Source organism: Aulostomus chinensis, chromosome 2 (assembly GCF_037954235.1).
Source record: "Aulostomus chinensis isolate RoL2024-O1b breed Wild chromosome 2, RoL_Achi_v1.0, whole genome shotgun sequence".
Classification (NCBI taxonomy): Eukaryota; Metazoa; Chordata; class Actinopteri; order Syngnathiformes; family Aulostomidae; genus Aulostomus; species Aulostomus chinensis.
In genome coordinates this window covers 3,351,743-3,374,913 of record NC_141321.1, presented here as the reverse complement: position 1 = coordinate 3,374,913, position 23,171 = coordinate 3,351,743, and the positions used below count along the sequence as shown (strand labels likewise).

Genomic DNA, 23,171 nt, shown 5'->3' with positions numbered 1-23,171 from the left:
ACTTTATTTCTGAAAACCTATAAAGTGCAATGAACAGTCACAGACATGCATTGTTGACCACATTAACAGGACATAAACCAGTGGTTCAAAAAATTGGGGCTGGGACTACCTTGTAGCCTAAGTTTTGTTTTTGTTTTTTTAAACATTGTCAACAACAACAAAAAGCATCCTGAGTTAAATTTAGGCTTGAAGTGCTTGGAATGTAGTTAGTCAACCCCAGTATACTACAACACACTATTGGGTTTGGTAATAAAAATTTAAAAAAATACAATCAGTGAGTGGCCTAGCCAGGCTCCTAGTGCAATCTCACAGCAAAATCAAACAATCACAGGTGGAGGGGCTCAAAGGAGTCTTTCTATAACAGAATTAGCCTAGCGGTTCAATTTGAGGAAGGCGCTCCTCTCTAAAATGAGTCTGGCTGTATTACAACGGCCACGGCTGAGGTCACCTGTAAAAGTTAAGACTCGCTCAGCAAATGCTTGGGATGCTGGCATGGCCAGGAGATCTAAGGCAATAGGTTTCAGGCTTGGATAAACAAAATCTCCCTGTGCAATCCAAAAGTGAAGGGCATTCTCTATGTATATGAGCTGTGACAGCTGCTCCTTGAACTTCTTCATTTCTTGCCTGACACATGGTTTTGAGAAGCTGGGCCCGGATAGCCGGCTTGTTTTTGACAAGTATTTGAATCTGGACCACTTCCCCTGTGGTCCCATTTCCTCGTTTGTTTCTTCTCCCTCGTCCGGCTCCCCCTCCTCCTCCCGTATCACCAGTGGCACCAACTGCGCTATGTAATCTTCTGCTTTACTTAGAAGCTCCTGAATTTGTTCATCTACATTTTCAAGGAGTGCTTCTGGGGCAACAGTTGGGTCAAAGAAGCAGGCAGCAGCAGTGAGAGGTGAGAACTTGGAGTTCGTGTTATCAAGACAGCACCTGAACCTCTGGTCTAGGTTTAACTTCATCTTCTTTGCCAGGGAGCCTAGGTCCTTGAACCTAGAACCCTGGGCAAGGGGGAAGTCAGACAGGTGACCGTGCAGGTCCAGGAGGGCAGGCACCACAAAAGATAAGGACTGCGTATCGCTCTGGAGCATCTTGCTCACTTGAGCTTGATACGCTTGAAGCAACTCACTGACAGCAGGCAGCTTCTGGCACTCACTTGGTAGAAGATAGTCCCAGTTCATTTCCTCAGCAACCTTCAAAACCGATTCCTTGATCTGGAGAAGTCTGGAGATCATGAGATATGTGCTGGACCACCTTGTGAGGCAGTCTTTGATCAGCGTTAACTGACACTCTTTCAGCAACAGTTAGTTGCTTTCCATGACTTTGGAAGAGCTTCACAAGCACTCTGGCCTTGTCCAGTAGTCGACTGACACTTGGTTCTTTCTGGATTACCATGAGTTGCAGTGTGTGTACAACACAGGGGGTCCTCTCTATGACTCCATTGCTAGATAGAAAAAAAACAAAAATACAGAAAAGGAAAGACTGTGTTATTTAGTAAATTTAGTCAAATGACTATGAGAAACACCATGTAAAATTGTACAATAAACAATGTACACACACTCACACTCTCTCTCCCCCTCTACGTGAACACAACCAATCAGCTGAATGTGACATTTAATCTGCCAAACTGAAATCATTTACCTCTGGTCTTCTCCAACCACCTTTTCTGTGTAACTCTCTGTAGGTTCTTCATCCTCTGTGCCACTGCTGCTGGACTCATCCTGTTCAACAGCTTTGAATTTTGCAATCATGTTGCTGCCGTTGTCAGTTATGACTGTCAGTATTTTTTGTTGTATTCCCCAGTTCTCTGTGCATCGGTCAACGCATCTTTTTATACACTCTGCAGTGTGTGGGTGGGTGATCTGGTCAAGTCTTAACATTATGTGCTGTGCTTTGTTCTCCTCATTACATGCTATTATTGCACTATTTGCCAGAAATGATGCTGTGAGTCCTTTTTTGGTTCATATGTCCAGCCCAATTGTTATTCTATGTGCTGTGGCGAGCCTCTCTTTGAATTTCTGTTTTTTGTCATCGTACAGCTTGTCAACTAAGTTGTTTTTTTTCCTTTCTTTTGGGTATGGTCAGCCTCTTATCAAAGGTCTCCATCACGAGGATGAAATCTTCATCCTCAACTGTGATAGCAGGTAGACCTGTGCGTCCAATCCAAAGACTGATCGCTTTTTCTTTTGCACACTGTTCCTGAGAGTCCAACCTATATTTGGATGCCATGGTGAAGGCTGCTTGGATGGATGACTGTGCTCCACCAGTCTTTGAACCACCAGGTTTCAAATTTGGAGGTCTGGTCTCTGGGATCTGGATATGGAAAGAAGAACAAAGAAAGGTCAATTATTACAGGTAAAGTGGCAAAAATACATGCACATCCGCTTGCAACAGTGTGTGCAGGTGCTGTGCTGAAATTGCAGATGTGAGGGAAATAGGAGAAAAATGTTAAGGATCCTCCCTCCCATGCTCTCCATGGCCCTCCTCAGGCTGATTCCAGCACAGGTGCTGCCTATCAGCAATCAGCCAAGCCAGCTATAAAAGGAATCCAGGACCTTCAACCTGGGCTTGTTCGTACTGACCCCATGTGATTCCCCCTGGCTCCCAGCTGCCTCTGAGAACCCCTCCGTGATTTTCTCCGCGTCTCTCGTCTGCCTCCTCGACCCTCCACGACGCCACGCCATACTCCTGGACCATTCCCTATCCTCGACCCTCGCCTTCACCCCCATCTCTGTCTCCTGGACAAATCCCCACTCCCTGCCTTGCCTTCCCTGCTCTGGACCCTCGTGCCCTCTGTCCCTAGCGGTAGGGTTCCCTTCCCCACGGACTGGTTAGTACATGCACACGCAACATTTCACAATGCACACCCATGCATACACATAGTTAAATTACACATCTCATTCTTACACAGCTATGCACCACATTCCCCCCATTTGTAGGTCCCTAAGTTAGTGTAGTTTTTGTTCCTTCTCCTTTTCCTTCATCCAATAAACAGCCTTTGGGTGGTTTAATCTGGCTCCCTGTGTTCTGTCTGTGGTTGTGCTACCTGGGTCCAGACCCGTTTTGGGTCGCCTTATTCTGAGCGTAACAAAAGTTAAAGTAATTTATTTAACCATTAGACAACGTTTCGAGCCCAGGTGGCTCTTCCTCAGGCTACCTCACTTGCACTTGAAACATTGTCCAATGTTTAAATAAATTACTATTTTTGCAAGAAGTGGAGTCCCTGCAGTGTGCGAGCTTTTTCTCCTTTTTCCTCTCACAAATATTGAGTAGACACTGCAGTTACTAGACCTCTGGTAAAAGATAAAGACAGACATGCCTGTGCCTTGTGCTTAAACGGAACAGAAACAAAAAATATCACAGGCCTAACATTGACTGAACCTAGCATATGTTTTTTTTAGCGTATTGCTTTTTTTTCTTTCTGGATGTTTATGCTCATGTTCTCATCAGACTTAGTAAAACACACAGTATCCCTGTGGGTGTCCCTATAACTTTGGGCTCTTCACCCCACCACAACTTACTTTCAGTTTAATTTCCTTTTGTTTATCTGATTTAATTGTTTATAGGGTTTTTTTTTCTCTTGTTTAGTTGATTTATCAGCTGTTGGGTGCTTTTTGTTTTGTTAATGGGATTCCTATTACTCCTGGCCCCACCCAAAGCTGAGTTTTGATGTTTAGTTATATTGTTTGTTTTCTTGTATTAATATTTTCCTGTATTTGGTTTAAGTAATTTAGGTGTATTCTTTTCTGTTTGTGTGTGTGGCTGAGCGTGCAGTGGGTTTTAGTATAAACCCAAATATTTTTTAACTGTCATATCTGCTTGAGTGCCACAAGCGGTATTCACTTTCTTTTCTTTTCTTTCCCAGGGCAGGATCCTGTGCAGTGTGTGGCAGATGTCCCTGGTGGTGTTTTTTTTCCCCCAACCCCATTAGTTTGGTGTGGCACGTGGTGGTAGTGATTTTCTTTGTTTTGAGTTATCCCTGTTTGTTTTGGTCTGCTTGCAGAGCCAACTATTCCTGTTCCTGCCCTGTTTAATATTTTACTGCTATCAGCCACATGAGCCTTATTTTGGCACTCAGGCTGGGTATCGTTACCATCTTTGTGTTATTTAACCTTGCGGTGTTTTTAATCAATAAATATTTATTTATTGGAAGTTTGTCTCCAGTCCTCTTTATATCAGGTGTAGAGACTCTGTTTGACCTTCAATAATTAAGGGTGCTCTTGAGTGTATTTCCTGGGGTGCAGTTCCCCAGGTGGCGTTGTTGGGCAACAATTCCTTTCTGCACCCCTTCATTTGGCCACACAAACAACTTACCATCACAGCAATAGCCTTGGGACTCGCCTTCAGGTGCCTCTTCAGGTTGGTGGTGGTCTTGTCACCAAGTTTGAAACCACAGCGTGTACCTCCATCTCCTGATACAAGGCATTCAGTTTTATTTTCTTTAGGATATTTAAAGTACAGGGCTGCACGGTGATGCAGTGGTTAGCACTGTGGCCTCACAGCAAGAAGGTTCAGGGTTCGAGTCTTGGCTCAGGTACAGGATCTTTCTGTGTGGAGTCTGCATGTTCTCCCTGTGCCTGTGTGGGTTCTCTCTGGTACTCCAGCTTCCTCCCACCGTCCAAAGACATGCAATTGGGGACTAGGCTGATTGGATATTCTAAATTGACCGTAGGTATGAATGTGAGTGTGAATGGTTGTTTGTCTTTATCTGTTGGCCCTGCGATGGACTGGCGACCTGTCCAGGGTGAACCCCGCCTCTCGCCCATAGCCGCTGGGATAGGCTCAAGCCCCCCTGCGAGCCTTAACAGGAATAAGTGAAAGACAATGGATGGATGGATATTTAAAGTACAGTATGTCCACAAATCCCCTCTTTTTCGCAAATCCCCACCATGGTTGACGCTGAAGCCATGATCCATTCACGTGTTTATTTAATATGATTCTGTGTGATTGTCAGTGAGGGATAATGGCCTGCAGCTGTGTGTGCATGAAACTAGTTGTGGGCGTGACCAGCAAGCACAGGTCTGCTCTTCATCTCTCTATAAAGAGGTAACGCAAGTCTAAGGAGAATGTAACCAGTAACAGCATTTTCTGATATTTTGAGCATTTGACTGACAGATTTTTCATGAAATTTGAATTGCCATTAGTCCACCAACTAACATTTTCATCTTGTCTCATCAATGAAAACATGCTTCTGTCCTGTCATGTTTCAGTCATCAAATAGCTTTGTTCTGTTTGACATCGTCGGGACTTTGTCATGTCAAAAATAGGTGCTGATAAAATTATTTCATCATCGTTACCGTTCACGAAAACAACAAAGCAGGAGCTGGAGGTTGTACTTTGACTCGGCTAAGAGGTTCATGTTGTCTGCAGAAAGCAGAGACGACATCCTCCGCCATCAAAATTGACAACGTCCACCACTTGGCTACGCCTAGAAATTCTGTTCATAAAAGTTATGAACAGAACCGGTGACAAAGGGCAGCCATGGCGGAGTCTCACCCTCACTGGGAACAAGCCCGACTTACTGCCAGCAACATGAACCAGGCTCTCACTCCTTCGGTACAAAGCCCTTTGTAAGGGCCACCCCTGGCAACATGGTCATAAGCCTTCTCCAAATCCACAAAGCACATGTGGACTGGTTGGGCAAACTCCCATGCCCCCTCCAGCACCCGAGCGAGGGAAAAGAGTTGATTCACAGTTCAACGACCGGGATGAAAACCACATTCTAACAATCTGAGGTTTGACTATTGACCTGACCCTCATCTCAAGTACCCTGGTGTACGCTTTACCGGGGAGGCTGAGGAATATAAATGATAAAATGGTAAATTTTATATCAATTTTATATCGCGCTTTTCTACCTTAGGGGCACTCAAAGCGCTTTACAGTGTCATCTCATTCACCCATTCACACACACACTCACACACTGATGGTGGAGGCTGCCATGCAAGGTGCCAACCTACTCATCAGGAGCAATTATGGGTTCAGTGTCTTGCTCAAGGACACTTCGACATGGTCACCGGGGTCGAGGATCAAACCAGCGACCCTTTGGTCACTAGACGGCCACTCTACCCCTGAGCCATGCCCCCGGATGTTGCAATAGTTGGAACACACCCTATGGTCCCCTTTCTTAAAAATGGGGACCACCACTCAGGTCTGCAACTCCAAAGGCACTCCCCAGTTGATGTCAGCAGCTCCCCGTCTCCACTTAAGTTAGTGTGAGCAACCGGTGGACATCCTTACATTCAAACATGGTGTTAGTCATGACAAAGTGTGAATCACACAGAAGTCCAATAACTGAACACCAGTCGGGTTCAGGTCGAGCCTGCCATTCCTCCCAATTCCACCCCTCCAGGTCACACTGTTGTCGAAGGAGGAATTATTCCCTCTCCTTCTGCCCAGGATCTTTATACTTTTGTGGAAAGGTTAACAATATACTCATCAACTTCTCTAGTTCAATAATATCTATATTAGCACACAGAGAATGGATACAGAGTCAGAGGAGAGACAACAGGGCTTATCTCCCCACCCAAGGGGGTGGCAAGGATTCATGCAACATCCTTTGTCCACAATAACACCATACATCAGCTCGGGCCACTGAGAGATTCCCCTTTAAATTGGCACTGGTTACATTCTTTATAGAATGACATCTTCCAGCATTTATTTGGCCCAAATTGTCATCATTAGGTCCCTTGGCTTCACTGACTAAGCAGGAGACATTAGAGAGGAGAGTTGGAGTGAATACTGGAGGAATGAAGCCATTTGTACAACAGGGTATATTTTAGCCCCCGAACAGTTAGATACTGTATTATCCTTAGACATTAATTTCCAAATTCATTCAATGTCTGACCCATTAATTCCAGTACCATTATTAGCATATTCAAAGGCAGTACTGGTTAGCATTAGATTAGGATGGGCCGAGGCACATACAATGCAGTTACTTTCTTTGGCCTCCTCTGCCACTTGCTGACTACCATATAACTAGGTGTTCTTTTGATTATAGCTGGTTTCTATTTGAAATTTCTGTTGCATAGACACTTTGCTAGCATTGAAGGATTTTGCTTTGGTACTGTGAGGTGAAAGGATTATTCCTGTGGTGTTCTTTGGAGGTTCTTTACAATTCACTTTTAGCAGACCCATTGGATCAGTTCCACTCACATCTACTCCTACGATCAGGTATGGAAGTGTGGCTCCGTCCCTTTTTACTTTTGTAAACACACACTAAAACTGTGGAGCATGAGCATGTAGCTGACGCGTGTCTTAAGCCACAAAAACTCCACAGCTCTTCTTTCTCACAAGGGTTTATTGAAACCTTTCTTCAAGTTACAATAACAACAAAAAAAAACTGTGAAGCAATCCAAAATTAGGTAATAATCACGAGCACAGTTGAAAAATGTGCTCACCTCGCCTCCATAGTATAACTGACATACATCACATTATGCATGTCTCAGCTAATAAGAAAAGAGCTGTTGTTATCAACTAATAAGCATTCTTGTAAACTCAAATATAAAAAATCAGGCTAAATCCAACAAATCTCAATTATTTACCACCTTCTGTGTAATATACAAATGGCTCTAATAAGGTATACAATGGAATTTGTGACACCTGAGTTACAATTTGATCCCTTCATTTGATGAGGATTTTCTACCGAGTTATTCAGCGTAATTAAGAGGGGATTGGATTTGATTCCTGCAGGGGAATATTGTCCTCTGATCAGACTGATTTGTTTTGGGAAATCGCCAAACTTACACTGCAAATTTGAAAACACAAATTTAACACCCTCAGAGTTTAAATTAACATTGACCCAGGGTTTATAAGGGAACCACTGGTTAAGTGTTAAATCAACACTTTCGAAAGTGTTAGAATTATTAACACTACGACAGTGTTACCAAACAAACTCTTATAGTGTAAAATATTAACAACACAATAGATGAGCACTAGATTAGTGTTCAAAGTTCACTAATTAGTGACACTAACAGAGTTAACTATTCAACACTGCACCAGTTTACAAGTAACATTTTGTGGTGTTAAAAGCACATTTAACTCGTGTTTGCTATACTACTAAGGTGTGCATTGTCCAATGGGATTAACACTATTAAGAATCAAAAATGTACAATCTGTTAGTGTTTGTCTAACCATCCATCACCTATGTATAATAATCACTCCAAAAAGTACTGCAATGAAAAATATTTTATTCTTCTTTAACAGGGGCTTCACATTAAATTTGACAAGGTGCAGGTCACTCCTAAAACCCTGTACAATACCACCCAAAACACGATGTAGCTCCTAAGTGCTGCTTACCCTATACAATGCAGCTGTCTGGCACAAAATTAGAAATAAATAAATCAAAACACAAGTCTGTACCATTAAACATATGAATATTAAAGGGCTTGAAGTATCTCAAGTCATGAGGTGTAACAAGTGAAATATTATGAATACTGTCAACATGAAATGCATGAAAATGCTCTACAAATGACAGCATTTAAGATACCAAAAAAATAAATTTTATTTCTAATAAAGATACAAACTATCTTATTGAAGACTCGCATCTCATTAACAACATCTGTGCAAACAACAAGACCTGGGTGATATTCAGTGCCATTATAAACATTTGGTGTTTCTTTGCTTGGGACTTGGTCATATTCTTGAAGTTTTTTTATGCTAGACTTAAAAAAAATTGTGTTTTGCTTCACACCTCATACTCCAAACTTGTACTAAAGGACCAATTTGGTGAATGCATTCAGGATAATGGATCAGGAAGTGATGTTTTGGGATCAAAGTATTTTCAGGATACAACAACTGTAAATAACCTGTGGTGCACTTCAACGAGATCCATCCATCCATCCACTGTCTTCCACTTATTCCTACGTTAAGGGTCGCGGGGGGGGATGGAGCCTATCCCAGCGTCAACGGGCGGGAGGCAGGGTTCACCCTGAAAGGGTCGCCAGTCCATTGCATGGCCAACAAAGAGAGACAAACAACCATTCACACTCACATTCATACCTATGGTCAATTTAGAGCAGGGGTGTCCAAACTGGTCCAGTAGGGGCCGGTGTGGCTGCAGGTTTTCATTCCAACCGAGCAAAAGCAACACAAAAAAATGTTCCTGGTGCCTTGTTGTACTGAAGTAGTTTTACTCTGCATAGGAGGAATCTGATAAACTCCTCCTATTGCCATTTATGCTTAATTTTATTAGGAATGGTATTGGTTCATTGATAAGGCTACCGGGCTGAGGCTCAGGAGTGGATAGGAAGAGAGAACAGGGACAAATGACAACTGTGTCATTTTTCAAATTCCATTTTTTAATTGGTCTAACTGAAAATCCTATGTTCTGTTTAAAACTTGTTTGGTTCAGTTTGCCTTAAAGCAAAACGCAAACTACTTGGATAAAATCAAAATAAATAGTTTTACTGAAATAGCATTTTCGCTTTAAACCAGTGTTTTTCATGTCAAGTGACCACATGACACATCACATGACGTCATCGGTTTTAAACAAGGTAAGAATGTGAAACTGTTTTGTAGTGTATGCGTGTTTCAGTGATGATTTAGGGTCAGGAAGGACGACTATTTCATTGTCTCTTTTTATTCTGTCTGTGTTAGCACATTTGTCGGCATGTTTGGACGTGATTTGAAGCTAGCTTAATCAGACAATTCGCTTCAAGTTGGCATCCAAAGACTAGCTGGTAGTGTCTGTTTTACTTGGGCAGGGTTTATATTTTGGGAAATATTACTTCCCCCCCAGCAGATTTATGATGAATTATGCCAAGGTTGTTGTTTTTTTTCCTAAAGTGCTTGAGTAGTTGTAAAGCAGTAAAGTTCGCCATGTCGAACCTGAGAAAACCGCCAATGTGAGCGCTAGCTGCTGTCCTGGTTTTGTGTGGTCATGAACAGGACGTGATTTTACCGCCTCACATGCCAGCGAGAGCGTGCACATACACTACTGTGCTGGGTTTGTGTGGCCATGAACAGGAAGTGATTTTACCGCCTCACACACCGGCGAGAGTGCGCACATACACAGCGGTGCTGGCAAACAGAGGAGAAAGTGAGGAGAAGGTCCGAGGCCGCGTTTCATAGTTCGGTGACTGAAATGTACGTTACTGTAAGTCACATAAACACCTGGAGTTAAAACGGGAGAAGAGTAGTGAGAAACACACATGGCGTTGGTGCTTCTCATTTATAGAGAGGGGAGGGAAAGGTGAATTTGCTCATATTGTGAATCCATCACTGGAGCGTTTATCGTGAGCTTATCTGAAGTGATCAGAATGTGGTAAATCCTGAGGCAGTGAGTCCTGATTAGATACACAGAATTTATGTTTTATTTATTGGTATTGTATTCTCTATTCTCTTATCTTAAAGGCCTAATATCAATAAGTAAGAGACATTAATCAAAATTATTGTTAATGGTCCCAACTTAAAAAAAAGAAAAAAATGTGGTTAATCTTACCTTTTCCTTTCTGTTAACAGGTTTGCCAGATAGTTGCAGTTTGCTGGATTTGGTAACTACAAAAAGGACCTGAACATTTCCATGTATGTTTTTAAAGAAATAACAAACCCCAAATAGTAATGGAACACATTAGAGAATAGCTTTGATTTTACTACAGATATTTATTAATATATTACGCTAATTCAGTTTCAGGCTAAATAGAATTTTATAAAAAAAAATAAAAATTTCATAATGTAAATTCATGTACATAATTACAACATTCTAAAACAACATTAAATTAGCCAACCAGGTGAAATGTAAGTTTATTTAGAGATGCGAGAAAAAGAGCTGTTGCTTTGCAACAAACTGAGTTACTGTGCTTTCTTGTGTTGCATACAGTGTAGACCATTATTATTACAGCTTCTGAATTGTGGCATCTTTAGAATTCCAGGGTAGTGTGATCAATTAAGATAATCTAAGACAAATAATGATACTCTAATAAGAGCTATACAATAAAGAGTATTGAAATTAATATTCTGTTTTAAAGGTATTACTCTGTTGTTGAGGAAGTAACTGACAACAAACATGAATATAATGCAAGTGTACAATGCTGCTTTTTAAAAATTGTAATAGCGGCAGATTGGTAAGGTGTTTTCTTTCCTCTTTAGTCTTCAGATGAATGTGGCGATGCAAAGACTGTGGCACTTCTGTTTCACGAAGATCTGAGCTACTTAAACATTATAAGCTTGGCCACAGAGATTATGGACGCCGCCATTCCTACCCATGCATCTATTTCCACTGTCCATGTACCTGCAAGACTTGGAATGCACTTCTGAGCCACTTGTCAAGTTGCCATCAGCGATCCTTGCAAACTGAACTGACCACATTTAAATATCTCTTATGTAATTGTAATCAAATTTCAACTATTTTCAGCATATAGCACAGCATTTGAAAAACAGTGAAACAGCTGATTGTGTGTTTCAGGGGTGTTCATACAGAACAAATATTTATGGGTCATTTCGAACTCACAGAAGCAGGAACCATAGAGATTCTTTAGAAATTCACTTAAACCTGGTATTCTTGTGAAACGAGGGTCGAATGTAGTTCCTTCCATTGAAAGTCATCATCCTGACAGTCCCCCAACTTTTAGTGTTAGTACTGACCCTTCAGACAATGTAAGTACAGAGGACCTGGGTGATTCTCATTATGATGTTCAAAATTTAAATAATTTGCCACATATTGTTGAGCTCAAAGTTGCCTCTCTTTTACTGAAACTAGAACATATTTATCTTGTTTCTAGTGGGGCTGTAGATGAACTTTTGCAAGAGTTGAACTACTTAATAAGCACCGCTGCCGTCCCTCTTATTCATCAAACCATAACTCTGCACTTGGAGAGTACTGACTGTCGATTAGAAGAAACCGTTTTGCAAGAGCTTGCATCTACTCTTTGCAAATCAAATCCAATTGCACCTTCTTTTGGTGGTCATGGACCACTTTCCTCTGCGTGGAAATGAAAGACGTACTACAAAAAACATTTCAATACAGTAGAGCCTATAGAAGTTGTGCTTGACTCTGGAAACAGAAAATCTTTTCAGTACATCTCTATACTAAAATCTTTACAGCAAATCTTAAGTTGTCAAACTTTCTTGGATAAAGCAATCAATCTAAAATCTCCATATCAATATAAATCTGATAAAATTCAGTATGAATCCTTTTATGATAGTTTGAATTATAAAGAAAATTTTAACCTATCAAAGGACTGTGCTATTTCACTTGTTTTGTACATAGACAATTTTGAAATCTGCAATCCCCTTGGGACCTCCAGAAAAAAGCATAAAATCTGTGGGATATATTGGACATTGGGGAACTTGCCTGTCTTTTGTCATTCATCTCTATCTAATATATATTTAGCTGCCCTTATTCATAGCGAGAATGTAAAGTTCTATGGTTATGAAATTGTGTTGAAGCCCTTGGTAGATGAACTTGTTACATTAGAACAACAAGGACTGTTTATTGCCAAGTTGGGGAAAACTGTGAAAGGTTTTGTTCATTGTGTGGTAGCAGACAATCTTGGGCTCATAGTCTTGCAGGTTTCTTAGAAACCTTTTCTGGTAGATATTTTTGTAGATTTTGCACAGCTGAAAACTTGGACATACAAACAAAAGAGGTGAATTCAGGAGCATTTTGTCTTAGAAGTCAGGACACTCATATTTCACATTTGAAAGCAATTGAAGAAAATTCATGTTCTAGTCATTTTGGTGTAAAACGAAAGTGTGTACTGTCAGAAAATCTGTCATATTTCAGTGTGATACACAGTTTTGCACCAGATATAGCTCACAATCTATTTGAAGGAATTATCCCTGTAGAGATTGCTCTTTGTCTTACAGTGTTGATTTCAAAAAAGTATTTTACATTAGCTCATTTAAATAAGGCAATAGCAACATTTCCATTTAAGTGGATTGACAAGACAAACCGGCCCCATCTTGTGCTCCTCACCTTCAGTACAAGGAGAACGATAGGAGGAAATGCTCATGAGAATTCGAGTTTATTGAGATTTCTTCTCTCTTGATTGGATCAAGAGTTCCTTCAAATGAACCTGTTTGGCAAGTCCTCTGTGAGCTAAAGGACATTGTAGAACTTGTTGTTGCACCTTTTCACACTGAGGACTCTTATTTCTTATCTGAACTTCAAGATATCTGAACACAGGACAGCATTTCAAGAAGTTTTCCCCCATGAAAAACTTCTGCCCAAACATCATTACTTGGAACATTATCCATGGTTGACACGCCAGTTTGGCCCCCTCGTTGCACTATAGACTTTTAGATTTGAAGCGAAACATAGCTTCTGTAAAAGAGTAATCCGTCACACAAACTGTTACAAAATTGTACTGTATTCATTGGCTCAGAGGCACCAGTTTCAGACAGCTTATAATCTGCACATGAGTGGACTTCCTAAGCCATTTTTGGAAGTCACTAATGTTTTGACACTTCCCCTTGACATTGTAAATGAGAATATTGCTCTGGCAGTGAAAGAGAAACATCCACATTTGGACACTGTAAACCTTGCAAGAAGTGTAACCTTCAATGGCTTCAGCTATGAGATTGGAATGGTGGTTGCCCATGGGATGCTAGCTGGACTTCCAGAGTTCTGTGAAAGAGTTCATATGGCTGTTCTACAAGAGACACTGGTTTTCATTGTCAAAACACTGGATACCTGGTACCTGGAGCATTATCGAGCTTATGACTTGGTTTTATCCACTACAAGACAGCTCAAGCTTGTTGGAGTGCATGAACTGACTGATCCCTACCCTCTGTCTGACTACATGGTCAGTGGACGTCGCATAAGGTTGTAAATGTATGGGTGTATGGTTGAAAATGTTTGTTCTTTCAGGGCTCTAGACTAACTTTTTGAGTTGGTTGCAATGGTGCACGTAAAAAAATTTTTAAGGTGCACCAGCACAAAATTCAGGTGCACCCAATTTTTTCAGTGTCGTCTTTAATGCCTTAAGGTCACCATTTTATCTCTCCATAACTTTTATATAATGTACCGTAAATTCCGGACGATAGAGCGCACTGTTATGTAAGCCGCAGATGCTTATTTTAGGGAAAAAAATCAACTTTGTACACGTATAAGCCGCACCGGTAAATAAGCCGCGGGTTTCAACCTGGTGACATTATCACCTAAAAAGTAAATTAATTGGCACAAAGTAGTGCGTGCCCTGATGGACCGTCCTTTTCTCCTCATAAACCTGAAACACCATGATGGCCCACCTCGAAAATCCGCAGTTTTCATTTCGTTGGCGAGTGCTTTGGCTTTCAGTCTGATCTGCACGGTGGAAACACCTCGGCCGCCCGTTCTCTGCGCGTTGACCCAGTTTTCCAGAGCGTTTTCAAGTCCGGGCCATCTGCTATTATGACCTCTGAAAGCTTTTGTAGTCTTTTTGCATTGGGTCAGTTCGTCATGTTGCCGCCTCCAGCGTCTCACCATCGATTCGTTTATGCCAAACTTACGTGCTGCAGCTCTATTTCCATCTTTAACCGCCAGATTGATTGCCTTTAACTTGAAAGCTGCATCATAAGCATTCCTTCTTCTGCTCTCCGTCTTGAGGGTGAGTACAAATGACTGAAAATATCGTGTGATGCTCTTTTTACACTGCACCGCAGCATGGACTGGACGCTCCAAGTTCAGTACTTAGAGAAATTACCATAACATTTGGCCAGGAATTTCCCTAAGTACGGTACTTGGAGCTACCATCAGGAACAATAGGGAATTACTGCCCACAGCTGCTGCCCGCCACACCCCAGGGTGAAGGTAAAATCCTCGTATAAGACGCACCGGAGCATAAGCCGCGGGGCATGAAGCGTCGAAAAAAAGTTGCGGCTTTTTGTCCAGAATTTATGGTAAATGCTTTTAAAACAAGTCTAAGATGTAAAGAAATACTTATCTTATTTGAAGCAAAAATATACATTAAAGAAAAACAGCGTTTAGAGTGTTTCACTGAATGAAATTTACAAATTCAAAATATTAAGCAGAATAAAACATATCATAATAAAAGTGCTTGTTCTTAAAGTGCTCTACTTAACTAAAATTTTATATTTTAAACATCTCAAGTTAAATAAAATCTTTCAAAATAAAAAAAGGTTATGTTTACGGTGCTATAATGAGCTGAAAAATGAAATAAATAGCCAGATTTTAACAACCAACAGCATAACATTTAACTGTATGGTCTTATCCTCCTTAAATTTGAACCTAGAATAAGACTTCACACACTAAAGTCAATATTTACAAAACTGAAAATCAGGTAAATAATAAAAAGCAATTCTCAAACTAATTTATGAAAACGAATTTAAGGGCAGAACATTTATGACTGTTTTCTTTATTTTTTTCCCTTGTTTTGGCTTTTGTTTTCTTAATATACAACTTTATGTACAAGCGGGGGCTGTCAGTCAGATCATTTGTCCTCAGTCGACGTGAACACACTCATCTCTGTGCTTGTGTGACTGAGAAACTTTCCCCTTAACTGGAGAAAGGACTGTCCAAATACAGATGTTATATTTAACTTTACTTTGTTTTACTTGTAACTGTATTTAATTATTAATTATCTGACAGTTTCTAAGATGTATTCAGCGGAGCTGTCCTGCGTCTTCGGACTTATCACTCCCTGCTGTAACCTTACACCACAAAGTCTGGGCTCATTTGCATATCGACAGCTGATTGGATGATTACCAAGCGCTCTGTGTATGTGCGTGTGTGAGCTGACCCTGCTGTTAAACGGAGAGACAGTGGAAGCGGGTGCTGTGTTTTGTCCGTTTTTGGCGGATTTTCCGCTACTGCAGTTACTTTTGTCAACTTTAATAGGCTATATTATGTTTGCAGGTATATTGAGATGTGCTCTCTCAACTTCTAAACTTTTGATTTGAGCGAGAGAGAGAGAGAGAGAGAGAGAGAGAGAGAGAGAGAGAGAGAGAGATCAGGGGCTTGCGACAGCAGTCAATGTTTTCACCCGGAGAGCGCCAGGTGCGACCAACAAGAAATGTTAGGTGCACTCTTACAAATTTTGGTTGCATTTGCGGCCAAAATGGTTGCAGTCTCTAGCCCTGTCTTTTCAGTGCGACTCAAATACTCAATTATAAACAAAATGCAAAGCTCAGTATTTAATTTTTCACTCTTAATACCATCAATTTGTTAACATGAATTAAAGGTACATTGTGTGCTGTTTCTTATCTTATACCAGTCTTTTATATTCTTGTTTTTCTAGTTCCTTTTGGGTGGGCTGACATGGCAGTCAGAAGGCCAGCCAAGTTGAGAGTTGTTCTGAATGCTGATGACACCAGGAAGCTAATTCTTCCCGATGGAATTCCAGAGACTATGGAGCATCTTATGGATGAAGTCAAGAAACTGTGTGGCCTAAGGTGCAATTTTAGGTTGCAATACCAAGACAGAGATTTTGGAGATGCACTAGTAAATTTGACATCTACAGAGGAACTTGTGGACTTGGCAACTGTCAAGGTCATCCCAATAACTGATGATTCCATACAAGAAATCGTGCTCACTGTGATTGATGTGGTGTCTGCTCAGTCAGATGATACAAGCCTCCTTTCCACACCCTCTAGATCTGTCTCTTCAAGAACACAGATGTGGCCAAGGGAGTTTCTGATCCCTACTTTTTCCTATGACACTGAACTACAGTTGGAAAAGGGAAATATAGAGTATGGGGAAAACATGACAAGGTTGACACTGAGCTCAAAAACCAAGTCAGATATTCTTGAAGAGGTTGCTGAAGAGATATTCAAGTACAAAGCCTACCCGATAGATGCTGACTTCAGTGATGTTGCCGAATCACTAATCAAGAAGCATCCATGCCTCACTGAACCAGGTTCTTACCATGGTTGCAATGGGTGTAAGCAGCGACTTAAGACTAAAATGGGCAACTACCGCACTCAGTTAAAAGGCATTGGGTGTTCTGAATTACTTGTAAATTCACTGAAGTCCAAAGCACCAGAGGATGCAACACCAGCAAAAAACAAAGAGACCTAGGAGAGGAGAGACAAACCACATCCCGGACATTCCAAATGGACAGACTCCAAAAAGACTGGAAAATGAAAGACTGTTATGGATAACACTTTTTCATTGCGGAGACGGGACATTGTTGAAAAGGAATTGAGTGTGGAAGAGTTAAGAGAGAGATGGCCTGCCTTGTTCACGATGAATGAGGTGCGTGAGTTTTTCATTTATGAAAGTAGGTCAGTGGTATGAATAACAACAAACCTTACAGTAAATAGAGCCAAATGAATTCTACATGCATATTTTGACCCTAAAACAATCTCCTTGTGCTTTTTTGCCTTTTGAAAGATCAATGCTGAATTCATGAGAATTACAACTGTTCCCCTTCAACCACGGTTCCTGGCTTCATTGGACAAGCACCACAGCAAGCTGATTGACATCATCAGACACAAGGGAGGAGTCATCAGAGAGAAGACCCAGAATATCCTGAAAGTGCTTGATCAGGTTTGTACGTCCTAAAAATAGAAGCAATCATGATCAAATTTTAACCTCTTTGATTGTGTTATAAGATTACACATTTGAAGATGTACAGTTTTCTCAGTTTGCTTTAAGAATAAGTACACAACTATTTTGATATTCTTGTATCAAGTTGTGGAGGGTTGAAGTATATTGTTGCAGCAATTAATTGTGGTTAGTTGGCTGCATTATTCTGCATTATTAAAAAAAATCCTAGCCTTTATGGCAGCACCTGCAGCCAAATAACTTATAGCACTTTGTCGCACTAACTAGGTTTCCTTCCGTCTAAATTCTTGCTCGTGCATCGCTTTGGACAAAAGCGTCTGCTAAATGAAACTGTAGAGCTGTAGAAGTGACACTCATGATTTTGCCCTGTGTGTATTTGTGCATTCACCTAGAGCCTCGAAGTGAATCAAAAAAGAGAGTGTCTACTGAAGTGCCTTGTTGTGTACCTGGGGGAGGATGTGGACAAACTCATGAAGGAGTATGTGGGAAGTAGTTATAATGATGCTTTAGACAGCATCAAACATTTCCACAGATCCACCAGAGCCCCAACCGCCTCCTGCACCGCCCCCCCACCCCCCACCCCCTTTTATTCCCTACTATTACACCAGCCTGCGCTCCCCTTCCATGAACCAGTCTGCCATCCAGTCCCCCATCAAGCTGGCTTGCTCTCCCTGCCTCCCCTTCCATGAACCAGTCTGCCATCCAGTCCCCCATCAAGCTGGCTCGCTCTCCCTGCCTCCCCTCTCATGAACCAGTCTACCATCCAGTCCCCCATCAAGCTGGCTTGCTCTCCCTGCCTCCCCTTCCATGAACCAGTCTACCATCCAGTCCCCCATCAAGCTGGCTTGCTCTCCCTGCCTCCCCTTCCATGAACCAGTCTACCATCCAGTCCCCCATCAAGCTGGCTTGCTCTCCCTGCCTCCCCTACCAGAAGCTTCCTTCTTCAACTGTTAACATTTCCATGTTTCCCACATTTTGTATTGTAAACTGTTTTCTTGTCTGTAACAACATCTACTGCACGTCTGTCCGTCCTGGGTGAGGGATCCTCCTCTGTTGCTCACCCTGTGGTTTCTCAGATTTTTCCCTGTTAAAAGGGTTTTCTATGGAGTTTTTCCTCAGTCGATGTGAGGGTCTAAGGTCAGAGGATGTTGTTATGATGCCATGTGAAGCCCTTTGAGACAAACTGTTTGTGAAAACGAGCTCTACAAATAAAATTGCCTTGCCTTGCCTTGCCTATTTACACTTCATAATTCATATATGGTCTCTGACAATATAAAACAAATAACCTTTATAATTGCAGAGTTCCTTGCCTCCCATGTGTCATAATCCACAGTTTTATTTAAAATTAAATGTGTTTAGTACTACAACCACTGTTTCTATGCAAGTATATTTTTTAATATTTTGTTATGTCAAACTGCCAACAACACAAACACTGCCATCAAGTGGCGGAAAATAAAACTACACAGTATTCCAAATTATTATGCAGATGCTTTTTTTTGTTCATTTTTAGGGCCTGGGCCAGTTCCTGGCGAAGACCCTATTATTTTAAATTGTTCTTTCAAATGACAGTCTAATTTCTTTGTAATATACATATATTTTCTTTTTAAACCATTGCACATATTTTGCAGCGGTCATTTTGACACCTAAGGTCACCTTCAGGCAAGTAACTTGCACTTCTTGCCTGCCTCAGGTTTAAGTCTGCGTTTAAAAATAAATAGTCATCCTCTGTGGAGCAGCTGCCGTTTCAATCTGACTTTCGTAAAGAGGTTGGGGGAATTGTTTAAGATATTTTAATATTCGTACATCAGACACTGGCCTCATCAGAAAAAAACTTACTAATGAATTTCTTGTCATTTATCAGGTTGTGCAGAAGAATGAAGCTGCAGCAGAGCTACAGCAGTGTACAATGGCAGTGTTTGTCATCAGGGAGGAGGAGGACCCCCTTCTTCCACCACATGACATTGGGATTGCTCTTGAAGGTGTGGAAGTCCTCAATGAGTTGCCATCAGTTGCACATGCATGTGCCGTGTTATTTGGCCTCATCTACGCTCTTAACTTGAGCTATCCAGGTTCACCTTTAATGCACTGCAGAAAGTATTCATGGAGATTGAGCCAAAGAAAATGACAGAGTGTGCTGCAGAGTGTGCAGTCTGAGTGTCAAGCTGTAGGTAATGGATGACTGAGTCATTTGAATACAGCATGTTTTTGCTTCTATAGCTTGTATTCCTGTCAAACCAGACAGGATGACCTGTCAAACACCTGAAAGTAAGGAAATATATAATTTTGTGAAGACCGTTTGAAGCAGTTTTATACTTCTTTTTTCTATTGCATATTTCAACCTGTTTTATATATAAAGATTTGTCTGGCGAAGGCTACAGTTAGCTGGCCATTAGGTTAAATAAAACAGCAAAGACAACGTTTGACTTACTTTGTGTTTTGTTGCATTTCCTTCATATGTTGAATGTGTTTATTGGCTGCAAAATTCAATTTAAAATTGAGATTGACGAGACGTTTTAGTTTTATCTCAAGTGAAAATTATACTTTTGTATAGTAGCAAATTCAGCATTTGTTTATGGTAAAATTACAGTGTTAAAAAAAATTGTAATTATTCACATTTGATATCATTTTTGTTTACAACTGAAGAAAATGTATTGACTTAGGTATGATTAAAAAAATGTTTGTACCAACTCAAAAATTTAACTTGAAAAAAACTCATTAAATTGCTTGTAACAAAATTAGAGTATTTTTATTTGTTTTCTCAGAAGTAAAAATTCAACTTAGATGGAATTTCTAATATCAGGTTTGTTTAAATTGAAAAATGAGTTTGAAACAAAGTAAAATAATGGTGCAAAGTCTCCAGAGTAAATAATGTTTTCAATTTGTGTCAATGTAAATTTCTGACTTTGGCAAAATTACTTTTTTAATTGATATTACAGCTTAATTTAATTTTCAACCAAATCTAAAATATAATTTGAGTAGCTGGCTGTAGCTGATGTGGGGGGGCCAGGACATCGCACCCCCAGTCCAGGATAGCAGGTAGGTCAGGACCAGGCCACCAGAGCACCCAGAAACCCCCAGAACACGAGGAGCCCCAGGCCACCCCTCAGCCACAGGCCCAACCCATGCCAGGACCCGTGGGAAAACATAGGAGCAGCAACCCCCACTTGGAAGTAACCCACAGAGAGACGGGGCAGAGAGGACCCCGGTCCCGTCGGGCACCCCCCCCCCCACAGCATCTGGCCCAAGACCCGACCAGAGCCCCCCATGAGGTCCGCCAGCGGTGAGGCCGACATCCACCCACACCCCACACCCAGGCGGGGCAACCACAGCCCACCACAACGACCAGACCCACCGCCCCCGCCCCCCATCCCCTGTTCTCCCCCTCCCCCCAGAGCAGGCGGGCTTCAGGCTATAGGGCACCGCCAGCCAGCCAGCCAGGACCCCCCACTCCCCCGAGAGGCCCAGCCCGCCTGCCGGTGTGAGCCGAAGGCACGCACGCCCTGGACCGCCACCCCTGGTCAAAACAATCATACCCTCATCTTCCTCCATACAGGGGGCTGAGTACTCCATAGATGCTGATACCGTCCAGGGCACCTCAGACTTTGTGAAACTGCCAGCAAGCGATTCACCGCACAACAGCAAGGCCCACGACCAACCCCAGCCCAACCACCACACCGGGAGGAGGACCAACCCCCCAAGAGCACCGGCCAGGCCCCCAGGCCTGCAATGGTGCAGTTAGCAAAGGAGGTAGCACTGTACCTACTCCCCGCCCCAGCTGCCCCCCCATCCCAACACGGGTGCAGGGTGCGTGTTGTGTGTGGGAATGTAGATGTGATGATGTGGATGACTAGAATGTAGTTAAAATTGGGGGAGGCACCCAGGGCATGGGAGCCCCACTGGTTGCAGACAGCAGAGTCTCCCAGTACAACCTCATGCACTCCCCCAAGCCCTAAATGTCTACGATGTGATTAAAATGAGGGGGTCCAGCCCCTCAAGGCCTCGTGTCACATGAGATGTGATGTGATGGGACAGAGAGGCAATGAGAGGGGCTGAGGAATGGGCCAGACCTGCAGGGGGCCAACTTCCAGACTGGCCCCACTGACCACTCCGTCACCACTGCAACCAGCCGACAGGGAGTCTAGCCTACCTGGTCCAGGGGCAAGATTGGAGCACCAAGGGGCACTGTCCGGAGATCCAGGCAGAGGGTCCACCACCACGCAGTGCGAGGGCAGGGAATGCCCAGAACCCCGGTGCATGACGGAACCCCCAGCCAGCAGCCCATGGTCAGGGCCCCCAGTTCGATCAGCATCAAGGAGGTCAGCCCTCATCCCTCAGACGTCCCCCATCATCCTCCCATTGTCCAGGAGTGGCGGCAGTCCAGGACATCGCGCCAGGGCCCAGCACGCCCAAGGACGGGCCGAGGTTAGCAAACCCCTCCCAAATGTGGGTGTGACCCCCGGGGAAGGGGGTCGCAGGGTCCCAGCCTCGCAAGTCCCAGGTACCAAACAATCCACCTCTACCTCCCTCTCCACCCCCTTACCTCCCTCCCTCCTGACCCCCCTCCCCCTCACTCCCCCCCCGACCCCCATCCATCTCCACCCCCATCCCTCTCCAACCCCCACTGGACCTTCCTTCCCCACCTTCCTCCCAGCCACCACCGCAGGACCCCGTCGGGGGACCGGCACGGATCCCCAGCACCAGGGCCCAAGGCCCCTGACCCCCCATACCGGGTGGAGGCCCCCGACCCAGCCAAAGGATCCACCCAATCCCACAGGGTGGCGTCATGAAAGGGGAAGCCGCCCCCACGCCCCCCACACGGTCCCAGCCTCGCAAGTCCCAGGTACCAAACAATCCACCTCTACCTCCCTCTCCACCCCCTTACCTCCCTCCCTCCTGACCCCCCTCCCCCTCACTCCCCCCCCGACCCCCATCCATCTCCACCCCCATCCCTCTCCAACCCCCACTGGACCTTCCTTCCCCACCTTCCTCCCAGCCACCACCGCAGGACCCCGTCGGGGGACCGGCACGGATCCCCAGCACCAGGGCCCAAGGCCCCTGACCCCCCATACCGGGTGGAGGCCCCCGACCCAGCCAAAGGATCCACCCAATCCCACAGGGTGGCGTCATGAAAGGGGAAGCCGCCCCCATGCCCCCCACACGGTCCCGCCACAGGCAAGACCCAAAGCAGCCCCAGAAGGCAGTAACCCCAGGCCCACCAGCCCAGCGAGCCACCGGACAGCCAAGGTAGCCAGTGTCCATAGCCACCCGCCCCGGGGCCAGGGCCACGAATCCCAGTCCCCCCATCAAAACTATGTGATGAATTTAATTATCAGGGAGCAGATTTGTTCGAACTCTGACGATCGACATTCCTCCCATGCAGACATTCTCTCCATGGAAATGTGGTGTCATGACCCGGCTCAGAGATCGTGACATTGAAGGAGGGAGACACGGAGTCAACGTGACACACAACTAATAATTTATTATTAATAACGCAAAATCAAAACAAGGCAAACCATAACTTACAATGGAGTGTGGTTATCAGTAGTGTCAGTGGTGAGTGCGAGTGTGTGCATGAGTGTACAGGGGGTGTATGTGTGCGGTGTGATGGATGCAGACAACTAAACAAGACATAACTCAAGAAACGCAGCCATCGCTCCGACGTTGGCCAGGAAGAGTGAGCGAGAGCCAGCTGGCCAGGTTGGCCGCCTGCTTTATAGCTTGGAGACGCTGG

At 43.4% G+C, this 23,171-nt stretch overlaps 1 protein-coding gene across 1 annotated transcript in view; it reads left to right on the top strand.

The window, feature by feature from the left end:
* Positions 1–16,100: 16,100 nt before the first annotated feature.
* The window catches only part of LOC147268817 (uncharacterized), a 178,360-nt gene continuing 171,289 nt past the window's right edge, over positions 16,101–23,171 (top strand). Inside the window, exons 1-2 of the mRNA XM_086192331.1 lie at positions 16,101–17,128; positions 17,267–17,422. Coding sequence (XP_086048457.1) covers positions 17,027–17,128; positions 17,267–17,422 — 258 coding nt within the window. The 5' untranslated portion in view covers positions 16,101–17,026. The remainder of the gene's footprint in view (positions 17,129–17,266; positions 17,423–23,171) is intronic.